The 13,936-nt window shown below is 42.8% G+C and overlaps 1 protein-coding gene across 6 annotated transcripts in view; it reads right to left on the reverse strand.

Moving 5' to 3' along the window:
- The window catches only part of TSNARE1 (t-SNARE domain containing 1), a 271,228-nt gene that overhangs the window by 151,984 nt on the left and 105,308 nt on the right, over nt 1-13,936 (reverse strand). For all 6 annotated transcript variants that reach the window (XM_026715999.2, XM_087931803.1, XM_087931805.1 and 3 more), the window contains one exon: nt 10,824-10,914. In XM_026715999.2, the coding sequence (XP_026571784.1) occupies nt 10,824-10,914 (91 nt within the window). The remainder of the gene's footprint in view (nt 1-10,823; nt 10,915-13,936) is intronic.

Consider the following 13,936-nt stretch of genomic DNA (forward strand, 5'->3'; position numbering starts at 1 on the left):
GAGGGCCCTCCTGGGCCAAATCTCCCCTTATCGCTCATCAAACAAATGCTCATTGTTGGTGAATAAGAAAATTTGATTAAGATTTCAGACCCTGTATTGCGTATTCTGTTTACAATACCGTGGAAAGATTAGAGATGCACATTCTGTTCCCTTCTTCACCCAAGAAACCCTCAAGGGCATCTTAGCATATACCAACCACACATGTTGTCAGTGAAATTGCCTGAATGGTGATCCCAGACCCAATACCCAGAATGATTGGACAAGCTGTTGCCAGATGATTGAAGCAGTGGTGGTATTCATTTTTTTTTTTTTACTACCGGTTCGGTGGGCATGGCTTGGTAGGTATGGTGTGGCTTGGTGAGCGTGGCTTGGTAGGTGTGGCAGGGGAAGGACGCTGTAAAATCCACATTCCTTCCCCACCCCACTAGAATAGAACAGAATAGAATTTTTTATTGGTCAAGTGTGATTGGACAGACAAGGAATTTGTCTTGGTGCAAATGCTCGCAGTGTCCATAAAAGAAAAGATACATTCATCAAGAGTCAAGAATCACAAGGTACAATACTTAATAATAGTCATAGGATACAACAAGCAATCCTATCATACTAGGAAACAGTCAGTATAGATCGTTAGGATACAAGCGACAAAGTTACAGTCATACAGTCACAAGTGGGAAGGGATGGGTGATAAGGAGTGATGAGAAAGTTAATAGTAATAGTAGTGCAGACTTTGTAAATAGTTCGACAGTGTTGTGGGAATTATGGTTTAGCGGAGTGATGGCATTCGGGGAAAAACTGTTCTTATGTCTAGTTGTTCTGGTGTGCGGTGCTCTATAGCATCGTTTTGAGTGAAGGAGTAACTAACCTGCTTCCCAGCTCTGTTCTCCTGTGCAGCGCAACAAAAGAAGACCCAGCCAATCAGCTGGGACTCGGGAGGCAGAGAATAGATGGGGTTGGCGGGGCCAGTCAGAGGTGGGATTTTCTGGTTCTGCAAACTACTCAAAATTTCCACTACTGGTTCTACAGAACCTGTCAGAACCTGCTGAATACCCACCTCTGGATTGAAGGCATGATAAGACCCAATGGAGAGTTTCATTTACACGGAAGCTGGAGATTAACGTGGAAACCAGAAAGCCTATCAAGGAGTCGCGCACTTTTGGAAGAACGTTTGTGAAGAAGACAAATCAGAGTTTTGATGGAGGATTACTTGTAAGATGGAGGTTCTGACCTAGCTCCCACCAAACACGACCATCCCAATCAATGATTTTTTTATTAGGAGTGCCAGCAGCTCAGGCAAAAATTTTCTCTTTCACCGCAGGCTAAGAAGTCCGACCAGCCAGAAGATGAATGCCACACCTATTCATCTCTGCCCCCTGACTTTTATCCCAGGGGTGGGATTCTACCAGTTCAGAACAGTTCTATAGAACCGGTTGTTACGATTCTGTGCAGTTTGGAGAACCGGCAAATCACACCACTGGCTGGCCCCTCCCCTCCCCACCGACCCCCACCCAGTCACCCACCCTGTGGCCCAGTCAGGGGTGGTATTCAGGGGGTTGGGGGAAGGAGAAGTGGCCTTAGAGCAGAGCTGAACCTTCCTTCGGATGGAAGCTTCTATTTTTCAGTGCGGACTCAGGCAGCAGATTGCAGAAAGGTAGATCTCTGAGTGAAGCTGTGATTCTGCAAGCAACTCAAGCTGCTTTGCCTGATTTGGGGTAAAAGTTGCTCTTTAAAATAAAAAAAATTCAATCTTTACATATATATTTACAATATTGACATACAAGCCGCGCCCAGCCAGTCACATGACCAGCAAGCCACACCCACAAATTAGGCCATGCCCAAAGAACCAGTTGCTAAGAAATTTGAATCCCACCCCTGTAATTTATCCCCAAAGCTAGGGTGGGGTTTATCTAGCAGCAGTGGGTCCTCTCTCTTAAGGACCATCTGGTGGGACCAAGAAGAAGGACCTTCTCTGTGGTGGCTCCCTCCCTGTGGAATATCATTCCTGTAGAGATAAGACTGGCCCGCATTTTGATACTCTTTCCAAAGCCTTGAAAAACTGGCTTTGAGGACCCCAGAGGTGGATGGAGTCTACCAAGTAGGTAGTCTGGTTGTTGCCACCAGGAGAAGTTGGGAGGTTCTGGATTTTTGTACTGGGGTATTTAATCTTTCTAAGCTTCCCGGAGTCACCGCAAGTGAGTTAGGCAACTATATAAATTCCGTTAATACGTAAAATAAATAAATGCATAAATAATGAGGGCAGATATAAGGGTCCAATTCCAAGAAGATGGGGCAGTTGGCAAGTCAGGCCAACAAATTATTAATTCAATCTATACTAGAGTTTGGTAATGATTCTTTTGGCATTATTCCTTGGGAATAGGTCATCTCAGTGCTGAATTTAAGCAATGGGACATGTTTCAAATTTCTACATTAGCCCTATTAAACCGTAGCGGTCATCAATCTCAGCTTTTCACTTTTTCTTCAACCCCGCAAAAGCTTCTGGCCATTAACCATCATGGCCAGAGAAGACCGTCTAACAATATCCATATTGGCCAAACTGAGAAAGAGAGGTACATAAAACATTTTATCTTGAATTATTCTTCACGCTAAACCTCATGGCTCACGCAAATGCTGTCAAACACCTTGCTGTAGAGGCAAATTTATTTACTTGAGCATAAAAATGGACTGTCTTGAGCACTTTGGGAAATGGTCAAAACATTGATTCATTTCCACGATGCGCAAATTGGTCTATTTTCAGACCTCCAACCCATCGTTTTGCCTTTGAAGTGGAATTGCTCAGGGTATATTATAGGTATAAGATTTTGAAGGCATCATTTTACACATTCTTGCTGGGATCTTTGAATTTAAGAAACCTGGGTTCATAATAAGCAAGCCTCCATACACACATGTCTCTTAGCCAATTGATATATTGAAGAAGTTCTCATCAATTTGATAGGTCTAGGGGCGACATGACAGCAGTTTTCCAATATTTGAAGGGCTGCCACAAAGAAGAACGGGTCAACTTATTTTCCAAAGCACCAGAAGACAACACAAGAAAGGAAGGATGAAAGTAATCAAGGAGAGAAGCAACCTGGAATTAAGGAGAAACTTCCAAACAGTGAGGACAATTAACCAGTGAAAGTAGAGGTGGTATTCAGCAGGTTCTGACCAGTTCTGGAGAACCGGTAGCAGAAATTTAATTTAATTTACAGAGTACAAACTAAAGAACCCTTTTCCAGCAGTGACCACAATATGATTGACTTTTGTCTCAACGTACGCCCACAAAAAAATCATCACAATGATGTAATCCCCAATTATAACTTCAAAAAAGTCAACTATGATCTTATAGACAACGATCTCTCATCCCTTGATTGGCAATCTCTATTCACTGGATGCAATACTGTTGAAGACCATTACAACATATTTTTACTTGAAGTCAAAAGAGTCATCAAACTACATGTACCAACAACAACTCTCAAAACAAAACAAAAAAACAGATTATGCATAACAATAAGGAAACTTCAATCCAAAAAGAGATCACTCTGGCGGAAAAACAAACCTGGTCATGTTGCCAAGTTCAAAAGCCGATACAAAAATTTATGCCACCCGATAAAGACTGAATGCACCAATTATCACATTAAACAAGAGGAAAACCTTCTATGCACCAATTCCACCCCCGCTTTTTACAATTTTGTAAACAACAAACTAAAAGACTTCAAGGTCCATCCCACTCCTAATAGGACCTAATGGTAAAGACTGCAACGACGACACCATTAAAGCCAACCTCTTTAATACATTTTTGGCTCAGTATTTGTAAACAGCAATGGATCATGCCCAGTATTTCCTAGCCAAACCACAGAAAACTACAATGATCTAATACATATCAATTTTACATAAGACAATGTTGAAAAAGCACTACGCAATCTAAAACCATCTCTATCTATTGGACCGGATGGAATATGTGCCTACTTCTTAAAAAAGCTATCCACTGCCATAGCCGAACCTCTAAGCATAATCTTTGAAAAATCTTTCAGGACCAGCTCCTTGCCTAACCTATGGTCACAAACCACAGTCATCCCCATCTTCAAAAAGGGAGACCCCAGCCTAGTTGAAAATTACAGACCAATCTCCTTATGCTGCGTCACCTGTAAAGTCATGGAATCAATTATTAACCAATCCTCCACTTAGAGACAACAACTCTAATAAACAATTTGGTTTCAGGAAAAAACTATCCTGTAATCTGCAACTCTTACACTGCAAAAACATATGGACTATACAACTTGATCAGGGCAAAGCAATAGACACAATCTACATAGACTTCTGTAAAGCCTTTGATTCAGTGATACACGACAAACTACTCCTAAAACTAAAATCTTATGGTATCTCTGGACAACTGCATAACTGGATAGAAACATTCCTCTCAAACAGACAACAAATGGTCGAAATTGGGAGTGTCCTATCAAATCTTGTACCTGTCAACAGTGGTGTCCCCCAAGGCACTGTTCTAGGACCAACTCTCTTCATACTCTACATAAATGGCCTCTGTGATCATATTAAGAGCAACTGCATTCTCTTCGTTGATGATGTAAAGCTGTTCAATACCACAAACAATGCTGCGACCCTTCAAAAATATCTTGACTATGTATCAGAATGGTCAAACAAATGGCAACTTCAAATCTCAACAAATAAATGCTCTGTCTTACATACTGGAAAAAAAAAATCAGAAAATAAAATACAAGCTGAATAGTCAAGATCTTGTTGATGATCCAAGCTCTGTAAAGGACCTTGGAATACTCATCTCTAATGATCTAAGTGCTAGAGCCCACTGTAACTACTTAGCCAAAAAGGCATTAAGAGTTGTTAACCTAATCCTACGTAGCTTTTTCTCTGGTAATATTACACTACTAACTAGAGCATACAAAACATTTGCTAGACCAATACTCGAAAACAGCTCATCAGTCTGGAACCCACATTATATATGTGATATCAGCACAGATGAGAAAGTCCAAAAATATTTCACAAGAAGAGTTCTCCACTCCTCTACTCATTGTAGAATACCTTATGCCACCAGACTCGAAATTCTAGACCTAGAAAACCTTGAATTACACCGTCTTCAGTCTGATCTAAGTATGGTATATAAAATCATACATTGCAATGTCCTACCTGTCAATGAATACTTCAGCTTCAAGCATAACAACACAAGAGCACACAATAGATACAAACTCAAGGTTAATCGCACCAAACTTGATTGCAGGAAATACGATTTCAGCAACAGAGTGGTCAATGTCTGGAATACTCTACCCGACTCTGTAGTTTCTTCGCCAAACCCCAAAAACTTTAACCTTAGACTGTCTACTATTGACCTCACCCCTTTCCTAAGAGGTCTGTAGGGGGCGTGCATAAGCGCACCAACATGCCTACTGTCCCTATCCTATTGTTTCTTTTATTTTTCTTATATGTACCCATTTCATGTATTCATAACTATGTATATACTTATACCTATTATCTTGTAAGCAATTGACAAATCAAATAAATAAAATAAAAATAAAATATTGAGTAGTTCGGAGAACCGGCAAATCCCACCTCTGACTGGCCCCACCAACCCCATCTCTTCTCTCCCTCTCGAGTCCCAGCTGATTGGCTGGGTCTTCTTTGGTTGCCCTGCAAAGGAGAATGGAGCTGGAAAGCAGGTTAGTGGGGTGGGGAGGGAATGGGGATTTTGCAGGAATCTTCCCTTGGAGCAGGGTGCGAATGGAGATTTTACAGTATCCTTCCCCTGCCACGCCCACCAAGCCACGCCACGCCCACCAAGCCACACCCACAGAACTGGTAGTAACTTTTTTTGAATTCCACCATTGCGTGAAAGGCCTTGCCTCAAGAAGTTGCTCCATCCCTGGAAGTTTTTAAGAAAAGATTGGACAGCCATTTGTCCAGAATGGTATGGAGTCTGCTGCTTGAGCAGGGGTTCGACTTGAAGACCTCCAAGGTCCCTTCCAGCTCTATTCTGACTGATGGATTGCTCTGATGGACTTTTCAATGCCACAACATCGTCTTTCTTCATTGATGAGATAGGTTTATAAAGAAACCCTTCTGAATTCGCAAACTGACAAACCGCAGCTGTAAACAGAACTCACATTCACTCCATTGTGGCTGTAAGCAATCTTATTCTTGGTCCCAACCTTTCATCCAGATGCCCTATGGGTTTTTCCTACAGAGCTCAGGGTGAACAACCGTCACAAATGAAGCAAGCAATATTGTTACTACAAACTAACTGACAAGAGCTATACCACCACCACCACCCGAAAAGAAAAAAAAAAAGCCAATGCAGTCCTAGGCTGCATTAATAGAGGGATTGAATCAAGATCACATGAAGTTCTACTACGGCTTTACGAATCATTAGTAAGGCCACGCTTGTTGAGACTCTGAAAGCAACGCAGAGAAGAGCAACAAGAATGATTTGAGCAGGGGTCTTCAAACTTGACAGCTTTAAGAGTTGTGGACTTCAACTCCCAAAATTCCTCCTTCAGTCATGTTAGCTGAGGAATTCTGGGAGTTGAAGACAGCAAGTCTTAAACTTGCCAAGTTTGAAGACCCTTGGGATGGAGGCTAAAGCATACAAAGAATGGTTACAGGAATTGGATACGACTATTCTAATGAAAAGAAAGACAAGGGGAGATATGATAGCACTGTTCCAATAGTTGAGGGGCTCCTACAAAGACGAGGGGTTCAAACTATTTGCCAAAGTGCCAAAAGGCAAGACAAGAAACAACTCAACAAGGAGAGAAGCAATTTAGAATTAAGAAGAAATTTCCTAATGTTGAGAGCAATCAACCAATGGAACAGCTTGCCTTAAGAAACTGTGGGTGCTCCATCACTAGAGGCTTTCAAAAAGAGACTGGACAGCCATTTGTCTGAAAGGGTATAAGGTCTCCTACTTGAGCAGTGTTCTGGTTAGCCGGCAGCAGGTGCAGACGGCCAAGGAGATCAAGGACTCAGATGAGGGGCCAGGACCATTAGGGAGTGGACTGCTGCCTTCAGAGATTGTGGGGGCTAGCAGCAATGATGAGGAGGTTCCCGAGGAGCCTGTGCCAAGTGCAAGTGCACACAGGGGTTGCTCGCAGGAAAGAGCCGCTGCAGCAGCACGGAAGTAAGGCTGCAAGGTAATGGCCCCTCCTTCAAGAAGATAAAAGACAGCTGTGAATCAGACGTTCTTTGCAGGAAGCAAAGACATTTTGAAACTCCAGCCTCGTGGACATTGCAGTATCTTAAGTTGGTATTTGACGAGTCTTGTGTTGTAAAATATCTCTAGGTAGCCTTATCTGTGATTCTTGGCAGCCTCGCACAGTTTTGGCAAGGCTTGTGCTTATCAAAGTTAATTAGTTTGCAGCAGCCTTTTAATCAGGGATTCATAAGAATCATTAAAAGGTTTCTGTTCCCTTTGGTTCATGTTTGTTTTATTGGACAAGGGTTTGGGTCAGAACAAGCAGGGTTTGGACTAGAAGATTTCTCAGGTCCCTTCTAACTCTATTATTCTAACAGTTGCTTGCCATCTCTTCAATCTTCTCCTCCCTTGCCAAAGCTTCTTCCCGGTCTCTAGCTAATGCTCCAGGAGTTTGAAAAGCGAAAAGCGAGATGTTTTAAATAAGATATTGCCGAAATAGTTCAATCACTGGAAGTAGGGTTTTTATCTCTATAAATCCATCTCGAGAAAATTTACATTGATGGAAGATTTGATAGGAGAATATTTTACTTATGTAAAATCATCTTGGGAAAGTATACTTTGATAAAGAGGTTTGACACTAGAATATTTTACGATTGGTGAGAGGAATCTCTTCAGGTTTTCTGCCTATAAGTATCCGTCAAACATGAGATATGCCCCACGGTGTAAATATTAGATTAGGAAGACTGTAAAAGGCCACGAAATGCTAAATATATTTCAGGCATCTGATAAGGACAGTTCAGTCTATCTTTATTCATATGATCACTCCAATCGCAAAATCTTTGCAAGCTTTGATATCGTAATGCATTCAGAATGTGACTGTGAAGCTAACTTTAGCCTCCTTTGACCTGCTTTGCCTATTTAAACAATAATAAATTTGTGCTTTAATTGAAACAAGAAAGCAAAACAAAGCAGAACATGACAATTAGTAGCCCAGAGAAAGATTTCAAGATCAAGGCTATGAATTTAAATATAATTTCAAACATTCTTTATTATGCCCCAAAATTATTTTCATTCGTTGTTCAATCAGATCTGAGATGTGCAACGGATATTTTGAATGTCAAGAATGACCATACCTGGAATACTGCAACCAACTTTGGTCACCACACTGTAAAAAAGAGGTTGAGATTTTGGAAAAAGTTCAGAGAAGAGCAACTAAATTCCCCCTTAGTTCTAGGTTGCTTCTCTCATTGATTAGTTTCCATCCGTTGCTTCTTGTCCTGCCCTCAGGGGCTTTGGAGAGTAGCTTGACTCCCTCTTCTTTGGGGCAGCCCCTGAGATATTGGAAGACTGCTATCATGTCACCACTAGTCTTTCTTTTCATAAGATTAGACGTAGCCAGTTCCAGCAACCTGGAATTATGAAGGCAGAAACACTTGGCCAATAAAGAATTCTTCTATTCTATTCTATTCTATTCTATTCTATTCTATTCTATTCTATTCTATTCTATTCTATTCTATTCTATTCTACTCTACTCTACTCTACTCTATTCTACTCTACTCTGTCATATTCTACTCTACTCTACTCTACTCTACTCCACTCCACTCCACTCCACTCCACTCCACTCCACTCCACTCCACTTCACTCCATTCCAATTCTATTCTATTCCATTCCACTTCATTCCATTCCATTCTAAAAATCCTTGGCCACCTCCTCCTAATTCACACGGGGGTTTATTATACAGGTAGTCCTCGAATTACAACAGTCTATTTAGTGACCGTTCAAAATTACAACGGCACTGGAAAAAACGGCACAGAGAGCCTCCAGAGCCCAGTGAGGGTGAAAATGCCTCCCCCCACACACACACACTGTGCTGCAAGAGGCCGACTAGGCCACACCCACCATGGACATGCCCACCCAGCAACCGGTCAGAGAACGGGTTGCTAAAAATTTTGAAGCCCATCCCTGTTCTCAATCTCTGACTGGCTTGTCACGATTTCCGCACCTCATCCACTTGACTCGCTGCGGCTGCCCGAGAAGGTGTGCTGGAAGCCGCGTGCACGAAATTGCCCATTCATCTTTGGTCATGAATAGATATGATCTGGATGTCAACGGAACTAATCTCCAACATACAAGAAGTAAATATAGAAACAAGTCCTTGGGCAGACCATAATCCAATATGGGTCAAATGGCAGGGACAAAAAAAAAAAAAATTGAGATGGACTTTGAACAACTCAGTTTTGAAGGAAAAAGAATTTACGCAAAATATGGAAATCGTCCTGTGTTTGAAGCGGCGCAAAGACGCGGGACGCGCGCTCACTTTTTCGGTTCTGCACTCGGCGAACCACTTGTTAAATCATCTGGTCGTTAAGTCGAGAATTACCTGACATGCAGCCACTGTTCTCCGTTTCAAGATGGTAGAAAGGTGAGGGCTTGGAAAGCCTTAAGACATGAAAGCCAAAGCTTGTGTTGTTTTGTTGTGCATGTTTGGGTAATAGAAAAGAGAAAACAATTCGCAAGAAACATGTTTTGGGTTGCGTGCTGCATCCTGAAAGTTCACAGAAGCCCTTCGGACAGACGGAATTTGTGTTTCAATTATCTTTTTTTCCCCCCTCCCTTTTCCTCATCAATATAGGTAGCTGTAGCAGTTAGAAATAAAATGTCGGATTGCAATGGGTTACAAGCGAGGATGAATGTGAGCCGACTATGGAGAAGCAAGGACATCAGCCTAGCCACTAAGTGTAGTTTAGTCCACTCTATTATGTTCTCCATAGCATATAGCACATATACCATTTCATAGTGCTTTACAGCCCTTTCTAAGCAGTTTACAGAGTCAGCCTCTTGCCCCCAATAATCTGGGTCCTCATTTTACCCACCTTGGAAAGATGGAAGGATGGTCAATCTTGAGCCAGTCAGGATCGAACTCCTGGCAGTGAGCAGAGTCAGCCTGCATGCCTGGATTCTAATCATTGGGCCACCACAGTGCTGGCTCCTTCCTTCCTTCCTTCCTTCCTTCCTTCCTTCCTTCCTTCCTTCCCTCCCTCCCTCCCTCCCTCCCTCTCTCTCCTTCCCTCTACCCCATCCTTCCCTCCTTCCTTCCTTTCTCCCTCCCCCTTGCTTCTTTCTTTCTTTTCTTTTCTTTTCTTTCTTTCCTCTTTCTTTCCTTCCTTCCTTCCTTCCTTCCTTCCTTCCTTCCTTCCTTCCTTTTGTTTCCTTCTTTCCTTTTGGTCCTTCCCCTCCCTCCCTCCCTCCCTTCATTTCTTCCTGCCTTCTTTCCTTCCTCCCTCTCTCTCCTTCCCTGCACCTCATCCTTTCCTCCTTCCTTCCTCTCTCCCTCCCCCTTGCTTCTTTCTTTCTTTCTTTCTTTCTTTCTTTCTTTCTTTCTTTCTTTCTTTCTTTCTTTCTTTCTTTCTTTCTTTCTTTCCCTCCTTCCTTCCTTCCTTCCTTCCTTCCTTCCTTCCTTCCTTCCTTCCTTCCTTCCTTCTTTCCTTTTGGTCCTCTCCCTGAATCTTCCCCTTCCTTCCTCCCTCCCTCCATTTCTTCCTGCCTTCTCTCCTTCCTTCTTAGCACTAGCACCTAGACTTATATACTGCTTCACAGTGGTAGAATAGGTTAGAGTAGAGGATAACACTGAATTCCCTTGAAGTCACTTGAGAGTTTCAACACTCACCCTGGAAGAGCTTCTGATACCCTCGGACAGCTGTCGGATGGCACTTGTGCACGTCGTGATGGTTTTGTTGGTCTCTTGTTGAATTGTGTGGCTGGGAGGGGAAAAGCAAAGAAAGAAAGATCAACCTTGATGGAAGCCATAGAGTCAAGCTCAATTCCAGATAAATGCTTAGAGCGCTTTTAGGAACATTTTGACGTCCAGCCATACCCCATCCTGTCGCTCTTCCAGTAAAAGCCCCAATGCTACATTAACAACCATCCCTAAAAGCCTAGAGAGATGTCCATTCGTAAAAGAAAAGAGGTCCTTTCAGATGTCAGCGTTGGAAAGAACCCATTTCTATCCGTTGTCTGCATTTTCAGATCCTACTTAACGTTAAAGTGAAGAATGGATAGTGGTTTTTAAAATGTGATACGAGGGAAAAGCACTTAGCTGAGGCTGGCTGATCTCAGAGCACTGAAGTGGTGGGGACAAGGAGAGAAAACTGCCAGGTCAAGTGAGAGCAGAAAGCTGAAGAAACATCATCGATGGAAAACCATCTTATTCAGTGCCAAAGAAAGTAACGTAGATAGATCCTAATAGCGAGGACAATTAACCAGTGGAACAGCTTGTCTTCAGAAATTGTGGGTGCTGCCGGCTGGTTTTTGGTGGGGCGCACGCGAGGGATGTGTGCGCACATGCATACAGGGGTGGTGTGCATGTGCAGGGGGGGCACTCGCATTCCATTTTGGGGGGGTTGTGTGTGTGTGTGTGCACCCCAGTGCCCCATTTGGGGCCTGGAAGGCCTCCTGCACCAATGTGTTATTGGAACACTGCTCTCCTGTCTCCCCTGGTCCTTCTCTTCCCTAGACTAGCCAGGCCCAGTTCCTGTAACCGTTCTTCATATGTTTTAGTCTCCAGTCCCCTAATCATCTTGGTTGCTCTTCTCTGCACTTTTTCTAGAGTCTCGACATTTTTTTTAATAGTGTGGTGACCAAAAAGGATGCAGTATTCCAGGTGCGGCCTTACTAAGGCTTTATAGAGTGGTATTAGTACCTCCCTTGATCTCGAATGTATCCCTCCGTTAATGCAACTTAGGATTGCACTGGTTTTTATGGCTGACGCTGCAAGGAGAGGAGAAGGGAGAAGGAAGGGGAGGAGAGGAGAAGAGAAGAGAGAAGAGAGAATAGAATGCAAAATAGAATGGAGGAGATGAGAGGAATGGAATGGAATGGAATGGAATGGAATAGAATAGAATAGAATAGAATAGAATAGAATAGAATAGAATAGAATAGAATAGAATAGAATAGAATAGAATAGAATAGAATAGAATTAGCACAATTGATATTAGTACAATTGAGAAAGTCCAGAAATATTTCACAAGAAGAGTTCTCCACTCCTCTACTCGTTGTAGAATACCTTATGCCACCAGACTTGAAATTCTACAACTAGAAAACCTTGAATTACGCCGTCTTCGGTCTGATTTAAGCATGGTATATAAAATCATACATTGCAATGTCCTACCTGTCAATGAATACTTCAGCTTCAACCATAACAACACAAGAGCACACAACAGATACAAACTCAAGGTTAACCGCACCAAGCTTGATTGCAGGAAATACGACTTCAGCAACAGAGTGGTCAATGTCTGGAATACTCTACCCGACTCTGTAGTTTCTTCCCCAAACTCCAAAAACTTTAACCTTAGACTGTCTACTATTGACCTCACCCCTTTCCTAAGAGGTCTGTAGGGGGCGTGAATAAGCGCACCAACGTGCCTACAGTCCCTGTCCTATTGTTTCTTTTATTTTTCTTTTATTTTTCTTATATGTACCCATTTCATGTATTCATAATTTTGTATACACTTTTACTTATTATCTCGTAAACAATTGACAAATAAAATAAAATAAATAAATAAAATAGAATAGAATAGAATAGAATAGAATAGAATAGAATAGAATAGAATAGAATAGAATAGAATAGAATAGAATAGAATAGAATATGGAACGGAATGGGAATGGGAATGGGAAAGGGCGTTGGTATTTACCTGACACGCCCGTTCTCTTTGAGCTGTGAAGAGCATCCAGGAGTAGCGGGAGGTGTTTCAGTCTCTGCATGTCTAGGCTGGGCTTAATTTGTGGAACGCTCCTCCTCCTCCTCCTCCTCCACGGGACTCCTCTCCAGCGTTCCCCAGTTTTGGCGAAGACGAGAGAAATAACCGCCCTCGTCCTCAATGCCCTAACAAACACGTTGGCCGAAACAGGACCCCACCAGATGGAAAAAGGGTGGGGCTGGGTGCTCTTCAAAGCTCAAAGAGAACGGGCATGTCGGGTAAGTACCAACGCCCTTTCTCCCATGAGCTGTTCAGAGCATCCAGTAGTGGGACATTCCAAAGATTGGCCTGTCCTACGGGAGGGACTCCATCTGGTGTGGAAACCCTTCCTGGTCCCTGTGGACCTGTTGCAGAACTCTTCTGCCAAACGAGGCCTCAGGGGATGCAAACACATCTATTTTATAATGCCTAATGAATGGCGATGGAGAGGCCCAGGTTGCGGCTCGACAAATTTCAGTTATTGCTGCCTGTGTGGCCCACGCTGTCGATGTTGCGGCACTCCTTGTTGAATGAGCTGTTCTGCTCCTGGGCACCTGCAGTGATTGAGTCTTACGTTTTCGGTATCCCGGCCCGTAGCCAACGACCTATTCTAGATGAGACCTTGCATCCCTGAGTGTTGGGCTGAAATGACACAAATACGGCTTCCGTTTTCTGAAAGTTGCTGTGCGGTTAATATATATTCGCAATGCTCACCTCACATCAAGCCTATGCCATTGTAGTTCCAACCCTTGGGATGGTCTGGGACAAAAATTAGGAAGCATCAGCTCTTGTGCCCTATGAAAAACTGAGTTAATTTTGGGAATAAACGTAGGATCAGGATGAAGGACCACCCGGTCAGAATGGAAAACACAAAGATCTTGTCTGATAGACAAAGCTGCAAGTTCCAAAATACGATGAGCAGAAGTGATCGCTACAAGGAAAACTACTTTATACGTCAGAAATTGGAGACTTGATGATTTCAAGGGTTCAAAAGGGCCTTTAGTGAGTGCGATGAGGACCTTGTTAAGGTCCCAGGTGGGATAAC

The sequence above is a fragment of the Pseudonaja textilis genome, chromosome 3 (assembly GCF_049901715.1).
Source record: "Pseudonaja textilis isolate UNSWEBS1 chromosome 3, rPseTex1.2, whole genome shotgun sequence".
In the NCBI taxonomy this organism is placed as follows: domain Eukaryota; kingdom Metazoa; phylum Chordata; class Lepidosauria; order Squamata; family Elapidae; genus Pseudonaja; species Pseudonaja textilis.